Source organism: Meriones unguiculatus, chromosome 8, assembly GCF_030254825.1.
Source record: "Meriones unguiculatus strain TT.TT164.6M chromosome 8, Bangor_MerUng_6.1, whole genome shotgun sequence".
NCBI lineage: Eukaryota > Metazoa > Chordata > Mammalia > Rodentia > Muridae > Meriones > Meriones unguiculatus.
In genome coordinates this window covers 71346244-71364060 of record NC_083356.1, presented here as the reverse complement: position 1 = coordinate 71364060, position 17817 = coordinate 71346244, and the positions used below count along the sequence as shown (strand labels likewise).

General features: G+C 50.7%; 1 protein-coding gene across 7 annotated transcripts in view; it reads right to left on the bottom strand.

The window, feature by feature from the left end:
- Ak8 (adenylate kinase 8) overlaps window positions 1–17817 on the bottom strand; it is a 105119-nt gene that overhangs the window by 54415 nt on the left and 32887 nt on the right. For all 7 annotated transcript variants that reach the window (XM_060389771.1, XM_060389775.1, XM_060389774.1 and 4 more), the window contains 2 exons: window positions 16922–17053; window positions 13063–13152 (listed from right to left, as the gene is read on the bottom strand). In XM_060389771.1, coding sequence (XP_060245754.1) covers window positions 13063–13152; window positions 16922–17053 — 222 coding nt within the window. The remainder of the gene's footprint in view (window positions 1–13062; window positions 13153–16921; window positions 17054–17817) is intronic.

Sequence of the window (17817 nt, the reverse complement as noted above, 5' to 3'; positions counted from 1 at the left end):
TTTCCTGATGGTGCTGCCTCTGGCACTGATGACCTGCAAGTCCTCCCCCGTGCTGTCACCAGAATCACCACAGGCAAGGGAGCCTGAAGGCACTCTGTGGTGGGCCTGAAGTAGCAGGACCTGGCTGGCTCCCTGAGTTTCTGGGAAAGATGCCATTTATTTATTATGCACTGCCACCTACTGGCCAATTGTGGACATTGCAGCTCAGTGAATGTACCTAAAGGTACACAGGTTTCCAAACCAGCAAGGGAGCTAAGGATTGTTCCTCCCTCTGCACCCTCAAGTTCGCACACAGACAAAAGCCTTTAGGTCTCTTTGGCTCTTTGATAAACTAAACTCACGTTCCCAAGACCAGCCCCAGTCTTGCCAGGCCTTGGAACTACAGGTGCAAGATTAAATCAATGTCTTCTAAAGTTTTGAAAAATTAGTGGACGCCAATTTTACAGAATAACAGGTTTCATTATGCCATCTTCATCAATACACATAGTGCTTTAGCCATCCCTCTCTGTTTCCCTAGCCCCTTCCTTTTACCAAATAGTCCAACCTCTCCTATGTCCATGTCTTTCAAAAAAATGAATCTAGATTCCATATGAGAGAGGGTCCATATTTATCTCTCTGAGCCTGGCTTATTTACAGTGAAAATCTCCAACTTTCTGTTTTCCAGCAAATGCCATTTCTTTCTGCCAGAGGTCTCTAGTCTCACATCTGTGCTCCCTAACATTGAACCAAACTGCTTGAAGCCACCGCTTGTGGCCCCAGGGAACGGCAGTGCCTTCCAGTGAAGAAAAGCATGTTAGCCATGAGCTCTTCCGGACTCTGGGGTCTTCTTTGGCTCTCACTCCTCAAAGAACAGCCACCCACCTTTTACCGCTCCCTCTGCATAAGGCCCACTCAGACCAGACAGCCTGGTGCCCACAGCTGGGAGGTAGGCTGCTAACGAGGACATCTCAATTTGTCCCTGGTATGATCACACATGAGAAGATTGCTCACAGGCTAGCTTCTATACATAACTTCATATAGGACAACATGACTTGAGAACCTGCTCAGTTAGCCACACCATGCTCTCCAATTCAATGGCTATTCCTACTTCACTCTACATCTTTTAATGGGCCCTGAGAGGATGTGAGAGAGTGAGACCAGGCCAGCCAGTGTGTGTGCGTGCGCATGCATGTGTGTGAACTGACTGAACGTGGAATGCACCGACTGAGGGAGATCAGAGTCTAAGGAGCCAATTCCTTCCACCCTGAGTGAGCAGCTCAGCAGCAGCTTATTCTTCCATCTCACAGGCATCTCGGATGCTGTTGCCCTGGTGATTGGTGGCAAGACAGCCAGCCACGGCTCGGGAGCAGAAACCCATGTGGTCTGGGATGAAGAAGGGGCCTGTGGTGTCTGGAGCAGGAAGTGTGGTCCAGCCAGGTTCTGGTCTGAGCACGCATGCTCATTTTAATTCAAGTATTCATTGACATCATTGTGATAACAATCTGTGAGCACAGTGACAGCAGTGTCCCAGACTGTGAAGTGAAGCATAGAGTGGAAGCCACTTGCCTGGAGCTGTAGAGATAACGGAGGTGGAGGGGCAGAGCTTGGCTAGATATGCAGCCAGACTGGGGGCCCAGTCAAGCTCTGTGTTCTGTTGGTGCCTTTGGAAGAAGAACTCGACAAGAGTGAGAGCAGAGTCTGAATTGTGCCCATATCCACACTGTGCTTGGGGAAGCCAGCCATAGCACAGGAAGGCCGAAGGACCCTGCGGTTATTACATGTGTGAGGAAATGGAGCTGGCCATGTGAGGACCACAGGGGAAGATGCCTGGCCAGACCCAGGTGTCCCAAGCTTGTCATCCAAAGCACAAAGCATAGAGGTGAGGAGTCTGGGTTAGGCATGCTAGGCACAGAAGAGGCATGTGGAAGAGGCCCAGGAGGAGGAGAGCCAGACATGCTGCTCTGAGGACCAGCCAACAATCCAGGAATCCACATGTGAGCCAACCCCAAGTCAGGGCAGAGTGGAGGCAAGCCCTATTCCAGATCCTCATGCTAAATCAAGATTGTGGTAAAGCAGCCTCCATCTTAGGACGTGGGAGGCCAGCTCGTCACACTAACAGACCACCGGATACCAGAGTTAAGGCTCCCTGTGGTTACTGTCGAGACCAGCATCCAAAACAGGTGGCTGTCACAAGGAGAGAACAGGATATCCAAAACTCCATACAGGAGGGTTGCCTAGATGGCTCGGTGGGTAAAGCACCTGCTGTGCCAGCATGAAGACCTGAGTTCACATCCCTCGTGCCCACAGACAAGTGGGAGTAATGGCACACATCTGTAAGCCCAGCACTGTGGGTCAAGGGGTCCCTGAAGCTTGCTGGCCAGCTGGTCTAGCCTAACCAATAAATTTCAGTTTCACTGAGAGGCCTGCCTCAGAACATCAGGTAGAGAGTCATGGAGGAGGGCGCTTAGCATTGGCTTCTGGCCTCCACCAGAAGTCACACGCACGCACGCACGCACACACACACACACGCACGCACACACGCACGCACGCACGCACATACGCACATACACACACACACACATAAACACACGCACGCGTGCGCGCACACACACACGCACACACACGCACACACACGCACACACACGCACACACACACGCACACACACGCACGCACTCACACACGCACGCACACACGCACGATGTATACATCAAATGCATCTGGAGTCAGATCAGCGCCACAGTAGCGATGGCTCCTGCCATTATGAAGCAGGGTACTGAGTAACCACTGTGAATGTGTTGTGCCTAGCATGCTGTCGTTGTCATTGTTTTAATTACATTTATGGGCACCACCACAGCATGTGTGGAGAGAGCAGAAGACAAGATGCGGGAGCCAGTCCTCTGCTTTCACCGTGTGGGCTCCAGAGATTGAACTCAGGTCACCGGGCTTGGCAGCAGGTGGCTCTGTGCCTAGCCTTCTGCTGACACACTTTCACTGGGCATACCAAGCAAACCGATGAAATGGTAAAAGATCACCTTACAGGAAAGACAGCTGAAGCCCCGAGCGGGCGAGCAGCTTTGCCAGGGCCACATGGCCTAGTGTGCAGAGTGTAAATGGGAACCCAGCTGGCATGATTCTGGAGCCCTAACTAGCAACTAGGGCACCCACGGTCCAGGCTGACTGTAGGTGACCTCTCTAGCAACCTTCCGCATGGTGGTCACCTTTTTGTTCTTTCTCATTTGCATAAAAATGGGCAGCAGGGGGCAGAGGGCAGCATCTGGGTCCCACGGGTCAGTCTTCTTAGTTCTGTCCAGACAGGGGCTGGGTCATTTGTCACCTGCCTGCACTGATGTCACAGATATCAGCTGATTTGTCCCTTTGAGCATGCTGCTGCTGGTGTTGGGCACTGAGTAAAAAGTCCACCCATCCCCACCCAATGAGAGCAGCACACAAGCAGACACAGGGAAATGCTAAGGTGTTGGGGGGTGACCTTTTTACCTCCCAGAAACCCAATCATTCCAGACAGGGTGGGAGGAGTCAGACGCTGACAAACAAGGTCAGGACAAGGTTAAGAAGGATGAAGTCCTCCCTCCTGGGTTCCAGCACTGGATTCCTGTGGTGGCTTCACTAAGCAGAGGCAAGGGCAGGCACTTCCTCCTCTCTGCTCAGGCCCCAAGCCCCTCAGCCTCCACCAGCCAGGCCCCACTGTCACCCACTGCCCCTTGCTGCCACAGCGGCACTCAGAGTGATGTAGACAGGTGTGAAGATGCAGGCTGCATCCAGGACTGCAGCAGGTTCCCCCATGCAGGGAGACTCCAGCGCTGATGATGAGCTCCGGAGATGTCTCTGAGCTGGCTTTGTAGGTACAGGGGCCACAAGAGGCTATGGCGGGGAGGTGGCTTCCTCAGCACAGCTCAGGCTTCACAGGCTCCACTCGAAAAGGAAGCAATTGTTGCTCCCACCAGTTGAGGTCACTCCCAGAGGAAAGGGCGCTTCCAATAAACCCTGCCTTCAGGAAGGTCTGAGAGGGGCCTGATGGCAGCGCCAGCCATGCCAAGGGCTGCCCAGATGGCACACTGGGGATCTCCTGCCTGGAGAAGCAGGCTGGGCTTCCTGGGACAACCTGTCGAGGACAATTTCACAGCTGAGTGCCTTGCAGTTTTCACTTTTCTCTGAGGTCTCTTTGGCTGCCCCCAGAGAGGCAGATGCTTCCAGAAACTCTGGTCAGGGCAGAAGAGAGAACTCTTTGCACTTCTGGGCTCTCCGTGGGCTGCCTGGAAACGGCTGGGTTTGTTGTGTTGTCTGCTGGATACCTGATTCGCAGCGAGCACTTGGAGTCTGCAGGAAACCGGAGGTGCGTGTGCACCAAGCATCAGGGATAGAGGAGCTCCCTGGGCTCTTGCTCTTGCTTGCACCCATGAATGGAGAATCTCCAACTACCTCAGTTTCCCCTACTGGACTAGTCACTGAACAGAAAACTTCGTGGCTTGTGGTGTCACTTTGATCATGCAGAAAGGCACTGTGCGTTTTACAGTGGAAGCCTAGTGAAGATACATGAGCAATTGGGCTTCCAGGAGGCACAGACCTGTTGACGGTGGGCAAGGGGTGGGGTGCGCTGTTCTCACTGACCCCCTTTAGAGATCCATCCTCATTAACAGGCCCTTGGACCCTCAAAATGCAAACAGCACTTTTATGCCAGTGGCCTATTTGACTAGCCTGGCCACCGCTCTCGATTGCGCTGAAAGGAAAAGTGTTACCTCGTTTCCATAAGGAAGTCTTTGTACCAGTCCCAGCGGAAAAGTCAAAAGTTTGATTTGAAAAAGGAAGCTACTTCAAAAGCATTGTCAGGCCGAGGTGAGGGATCCTGGAGAATGCATACATTACAGGGGCATCCATTAATCCACCTTCAGGCCACCCTCCAGCGGGCCTCTGGCCGGGGGGAGCAGTGCCCGGGGACACAGCCAGGGGAGGCAGCGTGAGGGCGACCCATGTTGCATAGAAAAGCAAATTAACGTGTTTAGGACTCAGCGCTCGGACTGTGTGTGTGCACACAGGGGTGGGTGGGTGTACGCACAGAAAAATGAAAGAAAAATGTGGGTTTTTTTTTTCAATAATAAAAAGGAAGTTACTCTGCGGGGCCCCTAAAGCTTGTGAAAAATTAAACTCGACGGATTCAAACTGTCCTATTTCCACTTCAAAAGGGAAGAGGCGCTGAGCTCTTCCCAACTTAGCTTCAAACGCCCAGCACCCTAGAAAATTTCTGTAGAAAAATAAAGGCTGGCTGTTCCCCCAAGCGTGTGCCGGTTACTGTGCCCGCTGTCTCTCCCTCCACTAATTATACCCCTGTGAGTCTATTAATCAACTGGTAAATTATTTAGAGAGGCCTTCGCTGTCTTCAGCGAGTACAAACACACCACACTGGAAGGCTGCTGGTAGCGGGCAGAGGTCCCCTAGGGTCTCCCCTCGGCGGGAAGGCAGCCTGCAGCTAGTGCGGGCTCCAAACAAGGCTCGGCATCCTCTTCCTTCCTCAGATGGGGGCTCTGCACGGCCTTTCAACTCCACAGCTCTTTGCAAGTTTTAAACAAAAGGGGAGAGCATCCCATTGTCGACTCTTTGGTGTGCATTTAGCGATGAGAATATTAATTCCCCATCTTAAACAAAATGAGGCGTTGCAACTAGGCTCTGATGCAGGCCGCCTCCTGGGACCCGGACTCACAGAATGCTCTCAGAATCGCTGTAATAGTCCTGGCTTGGGCTGGCATGTCGTGCTTGAGTTCCGCTAGCTAGTTTTGCTAGGCGATTGTTCGGGTGGGGGGCTTAATGCTGCCAAAGACCTCCCACCTCTGTCTGCATTCTATGAGACCTCGAGGGACCTTACCAGGCAGACATGTTTAGGAAATCAAGGCTGTGTGGGAGGAAATGCAGATAACTCTAGATAACAATCTTTTCCAAAACCACACCAGGACTGTCATTTTTATTATGCCAATTAAATAGTTGTAGTCTCCCCTGGAAGTAAGCACATGCCTGGGAAATGCCAAAGAATGAGGACACCAACACTATGCTAACTGCTGGCTATCAGGCAGGTAAATCAGGAGCCTCTGCAAGCCTGTCAAGAGCCAGCAAGGCAGAGCTGTAGTGATGGCGCTGCCTGAAGAGACAGAAGAGGGGAAAACTAGAAACCCGTCCCGAAGAGCCCCACTGATGAGACAGGTCCTGGCTGTCCTGATGGGACCAAGCATGCTGTGGGTAGCTCAGGATAGATGTACTACACATTTAAAGCAAAGACTTAAGCCAAACATAAGGCAGGCCTTTCGCTGGTTTTTGTTGGTGTTTATTTTTGTTTGAGACAGTCTCACTGTGTAGCCCTGGCTAGCCTGGAACTCTCAGAGATTCGCTCACCTCTGGTTCCAGAGTGCTGAGATCAAAGGTATGCCCCAGCCTGCCCTTTGGCTGCTTTTAATCTCCTTGACTGAAAACCCGAACAGTATCCAAGAACAAGACCTAAACCGAGGTGGGGTGGTCCCGTGTCAACTAGGGAGCCCACAATCTGGAAGTGAGCTCCATCTCCACAAAAAGGCCCTGTGCATTTTCCAGCCAGCTGAGTTAGCACAGCCAAGTGAGGCTGAAGATGGAAGTCTGGAGGGGGAGGGGCTGGAGGGGAAGAAGGTGTAGGTGAGCTTACGTTGGGGGTTGGGGTCCTATGTGCAGAGAAAGATGGCAGAGACACACTGAGGAAGCGCTCAATCTCTGGACTTCAGAAAGACCACAGAAATCTTTTGGTAGGAATGAAGCCAGGGAAAGCACACATAAACACACACACACACACACACACACACACACACACACACGCATACACTGAGACCTCTTGGCCCTGTGCTTGGTTTTCGGGAAAGAAATTTGGCATGCACCTCAGGCTCCCATGGAGGCAAAGCCTGTCAGTGCTGGTGATCTTAAATGATCCAGAAATGCCGGTGCACTTGCTTTTTGAGAGTCTGGAATCCTTTCTGCTTGCTTCTTACCCAGGCAAAAGCACCAGGAGCTTCTCAGCAGAGAAGCTAGACCCTTGAAGCTAGACCCTGGCTGGCAGACTGAGCCCTGTGGGCTGTATCAGAGGCTCCCTACCTTGAGAATGACTCACGTCAAACCCTAGGGAATAAATTTGTGGTGTGTGCTGAAGCTCAAGTCAGAATGCGTTTGGGAGGTCAGACCTATAAATTTCAAAGTCTGGGGCACAGAGGAGGCAGCACGCTGGTCTGTGGCGCTGCTGCCCTGGAGTCCTTTGCCCAGAAAATGTGGAAAGATGGGGGAATGAATGTACAGTTATTAATTTTGCTGCTGATTCCAGAGGAAAGAGGTTTTGGCAGCATCTGTGAGGACAGAAAGAGAACATCACCAAGTCTGTAGAGGTCACAGCTGGGACACAGCATCATGAGGCCCGTCGGGGGACTCAGGAGGAAGTGGTTGCATGGGGAAAGATGACATTTGTATCCCCCCGGCTGAGCCAGCGACAGGACTGCAAGGGTGTCCGGACACCAATCAGCTCAGAGGTCCCAGGGACTTCTGGGCCACAGTGGTGTCTCTCTGTCTTTTCACTTTTCTTTTCTTTATATGTTTTTTCATTTGCTACAAGATTTCATGTAGCTCCAGGCTGGCTTCAAATGAGCTATAAGCCAGTGCCAGTGGCGGCAGCAGCACACCTTTAATCCCAGCACTTGGTTAGGAAGAGGCAGGAAGATCTCTGAGTTCAAGGTCAAACAGCCGGGGCTACACAGGACAAACCCAACAACAACAACAAAAATCAAGAACAAACTCCAAACCCCAAACTTAAGCTATGTAGCTGAGAATGACCTTGAACTCTTAATCCTTCTCATACTGCCTTCTAAGCACTGTGATTCCAGTCACGTGACACATTCCTTGACGTCCTCTCTGCCTGGTTAGCCAAACTTTCTACCTGGGGGGTCTTGATCACCCTTGGAAAAACTCGTAATTGGTATTTCCATATTCCTAAGACTGCTGCAGGCACTCAGGGCAAAGGTACTAGAACATGACTGGGAATCTGAAGAGGGCCATCTGAGATCCCTGGATAGACTCCTATGTACACACATACACACACACACACACATACAGATACACAGATAAACAAACACACACACAAATACACACACACACACACACACACACACACACACATATATATACACACACACACACATACATTCACAAATATTTACACACACACACATATACTGTGATGGAGGGGCAGCTATGGTCTCCCTCTTCTGAATATAAAGTGTGACAAAGTGCACCTGCAGCATTCAAGAGGTACTTTCTGACAGCTGTGTAAGAAGACATGACAGGGCCTCCTTCAGGAGGGGCCTTCCACCTGCTGCCTCTGCTCAGCAGGTCTGACAGGCCACCATCAGGATGTGGACATTTTGGGTGTCTTTCACCAGGCTTGGAGGGCTGTGATCTCAGTCAGACCCCAGCCACAATCTACTTTCCAGTCCCAGCCTACGGTTGTCCCTGCTGGCGGAGGGGGTGGGTGGAAGCTGCCTTTTCATGGGTTCTGACCCAGTTTCTTTTCCTGTTGCTATGATAAAACACTAACACAATCAACTCACAGAAGAAATGGTTTATTCTGACAGGTACAGCCTAGCATGGCAGGAAGGTCTAGGCAGTGGGAGCCTGGAGGAGCTTGTCCTGGCTGGTTCTGGGTCACCTTGGTACAAGCTACAGTCCTCCAAAAGGAGGGAGCATCAAATGAGAAAATGCCTCCGGAAGACCCAGCTGTAGGCATTTTCTTAATTAGTCATTGATGGGGAAGAGCCCAGCCATTGTGGTGCTACCATCCCTGGGGTGGTGGTCCTGGCTTCTATAAGAAACAGGCTGAACAAGCCCCGGGGAACAAGCCAGTAAACAGAACCCCTCCATGGCCTCTGCATCAGCTCCTGCCTCCAGTTCCTGCCCTGCTTGAGTTCCTGTTCGACTTCCTTCAGTGATGAACAGAGATGTGGAAGCATGAGCAGAATAAACCCTTTCCTCCCCAAGCTGCTTTGGTCATGTCTCATCACAGCAATGGTACCCTGACTAAGACACAGCTAGTCACATCACAACCACAGACAGGAAGCAGAGCTCCATGGGTGCCTACTGCCCCTCAGCTCCTTTCTCTATTTACACAGAGTCCAGGATTCCAGCCAGAAAATGTTCCTGCTCTTGGGTAAGATGAGTTTTCCTGCATTGATTACCATAATTAAGACAATCCCTCACAGGTATGCCTCCAGGCTTGCCTTCCAGGTAATGCCAGACCATGTCGAGCTAGCAGATAACACTAACCGTCTCAGGATCAGAATGCAGGAGCATTCCTCAAACCTGAACGTCAACCCTAGGCTAGGACACACTTTAATCACAGATGTCGCTGGTGCTCGGACAGCTTACTCTAGGCTGTCGATAGCAGTGATTTGGAAGTAGTGGCAGTGGATGGCCAGGCAGTCCTCTGTTCACCACACCTTCTTCCCAAAGCTCAGCTGTGGAGAATCATTCGCCACCCTTCCTATCCCAGCTTTTTGGAAGTGGCCCCTCCAGCTTGTGCGATGCTTATGTCCCCTCGTCAGGCCCACCGCTCTGGCTGGCTTGGCAGCTACTCTGAAGCCACTAATGAGGCCCTGAGTGGTGACATTATGTAAATGTACTTCTTGCTGTGCCTGTGAGATTGGACTTAGTGGGACAAGGCGGCAGAATTTATTGCTTCTGTTGGGAAGGTATGATATTGGCAGTGGTTGGGTCATTAATTTGGTAGGAAGTGTGAACGGATAGTGGTATACGGTCTAGACAAACACAAAGCCGTGGAGGGATAAAACAGCACAAAACACGGAGGACGGGAGCCATCCGGAGAAACACACACCTGTCTCCATATTCACAAGACCCCAGATCCTGGTGAAAGCCACACCTGTCAGCTGAGCTCTCAGCAGGGCCTCCTCCACTTGTCTGGGCAGAGGCTGAAGGAGCCACTGAATGCAGTGATGGGCCAGATCTGCTGAGGGGATGTGCCTCCCCAGTGCTCCCAGTTACACCTTAGATACTGTCTGAGGTAAGTCAAAAGCCTGGCACCCCCTCCCAAAGAGAAGGGCAGAGGGAGAAAACTAGAGGGCTGTATGCCCCAGGACCCGACAAAAGGGAAATAAGCGGCACCTAGGAGGACCTCCTGGGTGACAGTGACACTTCAGGACACCTGGGAACCGAGAGGCTGGGACAAGCCACCATACTTCCTGGCAACAATACCAAATCTTCAAGGCTAGCCTGTGACCTGACATATATAGACGATATAAGGACCTGGTGGGAGAATCAATAACAGCACTCAACAGTGCTCACGAGCAGCCAAGACAATTGAACAAACAGCTCAGGCTTTCACCGACAGTAGGGCTAGGGCGTGGGCATTGGCAGGGCACTTGCCTACTGCTAGGCCCTGGGTTCTAGCTCTGGCACTGTAATAAAACAAATAAAAATTAGGTAAAGAGAAACACAAGCCATAGCAACTCACAAAAACTGAAAGTACACAGAACCATTATCAAATTACATTCAACCTTACCAATGTCACAAGTAATCAAAAAGTGGTCACCATTAAAACCAGGTTATTTGTTGGTCTAAGAGACGGGCAAGGCAGAATGACAATCCTCCAGGCCCCAGTGGATATCTGTAGCCTTGAGGCAGCAAGTATAAGGAATGGTTTAGCAACCACGGAGTCCACTTGGCGTGGAACGTGCTTGTGCTCTTCTGCAGACAATGCTCCTGCCACTGCTAAGCAGCCTAGGAACCTTGGCCTGCGTCACATTGCACCCGTGCCTGCTTTAGATGATGGAAACAAGTTACCCCCTATCCTACTTTATTTCTGCTGCTTGAGGGGGGAAAGTGTTTATTATTAGGCTCACAGGTTGCAGGCCATCATGGAGGAGAGCCAGAGCAGGAAACTGGAGGCAGGAACTGAAGCAGAGGCCATGGAGGCATGCTGCTTACTGGCTTGCTCTCCGTGGCTTGCTCAGCTACCGTTCTTCAACAGCCTAGTTCCATCAGCCTAGGGATGACCCCACCCACCGCGGGCTCCCATATCAGCCAAGAAACAAACCACAGACACTCCCACAGGCCAACCTGATGGAGGTAACTTCTCCATTGAGACTTTATCTTGCCAGGTATGTCTAGATTTGGGGTGACAGAAAACTAACCTGTACGCTCCCCTTAGTGGTCCCTTGATAACACCCCATCTCCACTCAGTCATATCCTAACACAATCCAACACTATAGGTTTACGGGCTGGGCTAGATTAGACTGGTTTTAGGTTCACATACAGTAAGAAAAACTGTGCCTGAGGCCATTTTTAGGGTGAGTTCCCTATTTACCATCTTATGCCTATGCCTAAGTGAGTGTGATTAAAGCCAGATGCACTATGGAAAGGATATGCACAGTGCACAAAGGTTTACACAATCAAAATCCACGCATCAAACAAAATGCAGACCAGCTCCTCACTATGCGCCTTAGCAACCAAACTCCTCTTTCTTTGAAACCTATAAAAAGAAAGGCTTGAACAATAACCACTCACGTAGCTGCTGTCCATCTTGTCAGGGCACCTCTGATATGCACTACTGCTTTGCTTTTAAATGAACTTTCCTTTCTACTTTTGCACAGCTGTGTGAGTCATTATTTCAGTCCTTGGGATAAGAATCCAAGAATAGCTCGGTGTGGTGAGCACATCTTTTATCCCAGCATTCACCAGGCAGAGGCAGGCAGATCTGTTTGAGTTCAAGCCTGCCTGGTCTACACATGGAGCGGGCCCACATAGAGAAGCAGAAAAGGGAGGGATAGTCAGAGAGAGAGAGAGAGAGAGAGAGAGTGACAGGGTGGGACACAAATGTGCCACACTGCTCAGCTTCGAAGACGGAGTTGGGTCTAGCAGCAGAGGAATCAGGGAAGCCTCTCGAAGCTGGGAGAAGGCAGGTGAGCAGTTGGTTGGGGATTTCTGGTCTCCATAATAAAATAAACTTGTGCTGTCTCGAACCACAACAGCAGACAAACATGCTGGTGACAACCAGAGGTGGGTGCAAACTTGGAAACCACTCAAATGCTTACTGTTTTGTAATTTCATATTTTGGGGAAAAAACACAGGGGCATGGTACATGAAGGGTCAAAGGGTACACCCTGGGAAGGCCCATGGCTGTGCTGACTCTTTCCCCTTGGCTTGGTCTTTGGTTCTGATCTCTGAGGTCCTCGCTGATGGGGATCTAGTTTTTCACATAGGCATGAACAGCATGGCACAGGGCAAAAGCCAGGGCCACGCAGCTACATGCCTTGGCATCCTGCTCATTCATTCAGTCCACATATCTGCAGCGTGGAACCTGGCGCTGTGTTAGGGTCAGACTCACAGACACACATTGGTGCCACGTGCTTGCTGCTACTGTTTTTTATTTTATTATTATTACTTTTTTCTTTTTGAGGTAGGGTCCCACACGGCCCAGGCTAACCTTCAACTCATCATGAAGTTGAGAGTGAGCTTCACCTCCCAAGCTCTGGGATTTTGGGTGTGCATCACCATGCCCAGTTTATGTGGTGCTGCCGTGGGAAGGTAAGCCGGCCTGGCAAGAACTCAGAGGTGCCTTTCTGGAGAGTAGACCCAGGAATGCTTTCAGAATGTGGACAATCACGGGGGACTTGGAAAGATGACACCATCTCCCTATCAAGCCCTTCTCTGGTTCATCCTGGAATTAGTACAGCTATCAGAACTTCCTGGCTTCCAGCAGCTGATTTGCGTACCCCACCCTGTAAACGCTTCGGGATTACACGCTACCAGTTGTGAAATGTGAACCTTCTAAACAGGAAGAAATAGAATGTTCTAAACCACCAGTGGCAAGCCACCACATCTGTGACTTACCTGGCATGGGATCAGGTGTGGATGCCAGTCCTTAAAAAACAAGCCACAACCATGGCACATATTCATCTCCAAATGCCCGGTCCCCCTTTCCCCTACCTACACCCACAGGTGGACAGAGCACCTGCCCTGGAGCCACTAGGCAGAGGCAGTTAGTGGAAAGCATGGCCTACCTGTCAACCGCTTTTCAAAGAACGGCTGGATGAGTTCCCCGAAGGCTGTCTTGGCTGCCACAGCTTCCTTCAGCAGCTGCCCGCAGCAGACTGAGGGGAGAAGGGCAGAGACACTGTTAAATTTTAAATAAAAGGAAGGATGAGAAAAAAGACACTCCAGCTCACACTGCCTGCTGGGTTGGGAGAGGTCGCTGAAAAAAATATAAAAGGGTGTCGTGTGTGTGTGTGTGTCCAAGAGGAAGTAAATATCAAAAAGGAAGTTGGAAATGAAGGGAGAGGGAGAAGGAGAATGAAAAGGAATGCATTTGCCAAAGAACATTAAAAATGGGCCACTCAGGAAGACACTAACAAGACTGTCACCGACAGGTAGGCTCCTGCAGGGCCCTGGCTAGGCCTGGAATTGCCAGGCAGACTGGGTGCTCTCTGGGCTGCAGAGGGGGAACAGCACGCAGTGTTCACATTCACAGTGTTTTGACTCGAAGATGTCAGGAAGCATGGTGATAACACAGCCCTTCCACTTGGCCTGGTTCACAAAAGGACCAAGGGATAGCCCAGACACACAGACTCATGACTGAAGACCCTGGTGGAGTCTTGGTGGCTGCCACGTTTGTCATCCCCCTTGGCTGCATGCCCACGGCAGCAGGGCCTTTTCTGTCTGGCCCCATTCAACCCATGGCCAGCACCTGAGGATGTTGGTCAGTGAATATTGAATGAAAACAAAACAAACAAAAAGCCAGCAACAAAACCCACAGGCTTTCATCCCTACACAAAGCCAGGATGGGTTTTTGTTTATTCTGTTTTATGAAACAGGGTTTCTCTGTGTAGCTGTGGCTGTCCTGGAAATTACTCTGTAAACCAGGCTGTCCTTGAACTCACAGAGATCTGCCTGCCTCTGCCTCCCAAGCGGGATTAGAAGTGTGCGCTGCCACCACCACCACCCAGCCAGGGTTGTTCTTTAATGATTCATACACCCGTGTGTCTGTGCACATGTGCAAATCTCTTCTTTAGGCCAGAAGAGGCCCTGGATCTGGAGTTACAGGCAGATGTGAGCCACCTGACATGGGCACTGGGAGCCCAACTCAGATCCTCTGTAAGAATAGAACATGCTCTTAACAACTCCTCAGCCCCAGTGTTTGTATGTGTATGTCTCTGTGTGTGTTTTCACACACCTGTGCAAAAGTCAGAAGTGGGTATCAGGTGTCCTCTATTACTTGCTGCCTGTTCCTTTGACTCAGGGTCTCTCTTTGAACCTGGAAGCCAGAAAGGCCCTGAGATCTTTCTGACAGATCTTTGGAGCTGTGGTTACAGACGTGCATGGGGCACCTGGCCTGTTATGTGAGGGGGTGGGGCTTGTGCAGCACTTAACCACTGAGCCATCTTTCCAGTACCAGCCAGAAGGCGTACAAGCTGCATCTAGTTGTGCAATCTGGGCTCTATTATAGGCTTCAGTTCAGTATCTTCTTGTCCATACTAAAGAAAGCACAGTGAAGTGATCTGCATAGCATGAACAGGTAAGACAAAGACCAACCACGGCAAACTGAGTCCTCAGAAATCTGCTCTGCACTGTGGTTGGCAGCTTCCCCAGCTGAGGAAAACAGACGCAGACGGGTGTAAGAGAGTCTGTCTGCAGAGCACTGTGCTGTTTCCTTTGATTATTCAGTCCTGACAACGAGCCGGTGCCCTTTTACAAGGAAACTGAGAGCCCAAGAGCTGATAACCCCAGCCACAGAGCCGGTTAGTGACCAGGCTGGCACCCAAATGTGGGTCTGTACCATACTAAACCCAGTACTCAGCCTCCAATTCGGGCTGGGGCAGAGCAGTGAGCAGCATATGGGAGCTCCCTTAGGAAGCCAGGGAACCAGAGGAAGATGGGAAGCCATGCTTTTCAGTTCTAGGGAAACAGGAAGCCTGTGGCTGTGATCCTTGTCACCTGATTTTCTAGAATGTGTGCGTGTGTGTGTGTGTGCGCACAGGCATGCAGCTCTCTTAGCACATATGTAGAAGTTAAAGAAAAGCTCTCAGGAATCAGTTTTTCTCCACTGTCTTGTTGGATCTGGGGTTAGAATTCAGGCCATGAGGCCTGTGTGCCAGCAGCTACACGGAGCCACCCTGCTGGCCCTGAACTTAAGACTCTTAACACAAAAGCACAGAATCCACTCTCAATGCAAGCACAAAGTGTCCAAGCATGAAAGTGAAAATTGCCGGAAAAAATAGAAAAATGCAAACATTTGCAAGAAAGGAAATGGAGCATTGAGTCAGGCCAACAGACAACAGATATCAGAGTTAGCAAACCAAGGCTTCAGAGCAGGCAGGCACAAGCATGTTTTCAACCTTCAAGGAAAATGGTTAAATGAGTACACAGACGGGGACCTTCGGCAGACAAATGGAACCACATGAACTGGACAGCACAGTCTGGAAAATGAGAAACGCAGCTTTGTCCAGTGGGTATGAGAAAAGTAAAGGCAGGAAAAGCAGAACAGAAGAATCTAAAACAGCACAGGGCGGCAGACAGGACAGGGCTGTGATGGGCAGGTAACATACACCACCAGAGTCCCAGCAGGCTGGCAGAGGGGAAGAGGGACATAAAACACCCAGAAAAACATGGTGGCAGAATTTCAAATTTGGGTGACAGGTACAACACCCAAGAAGAGCAAACACACAGTAAGCCTTCCTTTACACAACGGTACTCAGATTGCTAAAAGCCAACAAGAAAAAAACCAACAACACTAAAAGCAGCCAGAGGGGGAGAAAACCTACTTCTATAGGCAGGGTGACAGGACACAAAACAATCTGCGTTCTCATCAGAACACGCAGGCCAGAAGACAGTGAAATGACACCTTCAAAGTACTGAGAGCGGGGAAAAAGCAGAGCCAAGTCTGCTAACACAGACTCCTATATGTAACGAGCATTCTTCAGAAATGAAGGCAAGAAAATGATATTTTCAGATGTATGAAAGGAGAGAGAATTTGTCACTGGTGGATAAAGGAAAGAAATGCTAAAGGAAGTTCTTCAGGCTGAGAGGAAATGAGAGGTGGAAACCCGCATCCTACCAAGAAAGGACGCCTGGAGACTGTGGGTAAGTCACTCTCCACCTCATGGACGTCGTTAATGGACAAAAGACTTAAAGGAAAAGGATGCTCATTTTATTCAAAATATGGCCATGATTATAATCTATCTTTAGATGCATTTGCATGTGTGTACTGTTTGGGGAGTGGATGTGCATACTTGTGTGTAGTGAGAAGTAGTTTTCTGAGAAGTTAGTGGGCTGTGGCACAGAGGCTACACCTTTCAATGCCCCCAGTGCCATTCTGAGGGCCTGCAGCAGCTTCTCCCTCCTTCCCAGCCCTTGATCCCGCTAACGCGGGCCAGCAGCCAAGGCCGCCTGGGACCACCTCAGCAAAGACCCGGAGAGCTGATTTCAATATTTTTCTCTCTGCCTGGTGAAATATTTATTGAAACTGTGCAGCGCGGGATGCTTCCTCTGGTGCAGAAAGTGTTGCCTGTTGTCACACTGACCTGGGTTAGGAGAGCTGAGCCAGGCCGTGAATAAAACAGCAGAGCCTAGTAAGGGGCCGTTTGGAAGCACCTGGAAGGACAGCAAAGAGTGCTCCAGAGGATGTGAAAATCAACAGCTAGAAAATGTTCGGCCCTTTGGGCCCTGGCCATGTTTTATTGGTTAATGTCTTTATGGCCACGCCCTTTAAAGGAAAATTTATCCCTACAGAGATGAAGAAAGTGGGAAGGGTTAAGAAGTGAGAGCAGGAAAGAGAATTGTCACTGGTTCTTCCCTGCTGGCTAGGGCCACACGACGCCTGGGCAGGCAGAAGGCAGGAAGCCATGCTTTGGGCAAGATACTCACTGTCCACAAGGCCGTATTTCTGGGCCAGAAGGGCAGCTTGCAGGCTCTTCCCACTGCCTGTCGGCCCACACAGCAGCACCTTGGGGGTGAATGGGGCATTGCATCTGTGGCCAGTTTGGACATAGGTCAGAGCTAAAACAAGAGGATACGAGAATATCAAACCAGGTCCCTCGGGAAAAGAAGTCAGCTTCACACCTGTGCTTGGGCTCTGCCTGCTTGCGGCACAGCGGGACCTCTCTGTGCTCCTGACATGCAGAAGATGAAGGGATCACCGTGGGGAAGGAACTGCCCCACTGGGCCAGGCTCTGAGGTGCGCAGGGGCTGATGCAATTTCTCAGCACTGCCCTGGAACCTCCACAGCGTGCTGCAGCCAGCTGTGTTTGTCCTGATTTGAGTCGGGGCTGAGTGTGTTGTAGGTGGGAGGCTGACCCTAGACATGAAAGAATTTTTATTTACTGTTCAGCTGGGTGGTTTCCAGCCTCCATCCAGCCCGAGCCCCTAACCCGCAGCCCCAGGACCAGGCTAGTCTCCTAGGGGAGGTGCGAGCTGTGTGTCACACGGAGGCTTTGATATGTGCATTGGGCTGAGGAGGAGCCTGGAGTGCAGGGACTTCTAAAGGACTCAGGAATTGGTGGAGAATAATTTGTGCAGCCACACTCCAGGGACACTAACTTTGTTGCAAGTCTCCTTTTCGGCAGTAATGAAATAGGTCATAGGATTGGGCAGACTCGGCCAGTTCCCCTGACCTGTGCCGCTCCCCTGGCATTTGATGAAGAGAGAGGTGGGAAGGCAGGGGTGAGCATCTTGAACAACAGGAGTCTTCACTGTGGGAGGTCACCCAATGCCAGGAAGTTCAGGGAGGAGGTACTTCCCACCGAGCTCGCACAGGGAAAGGG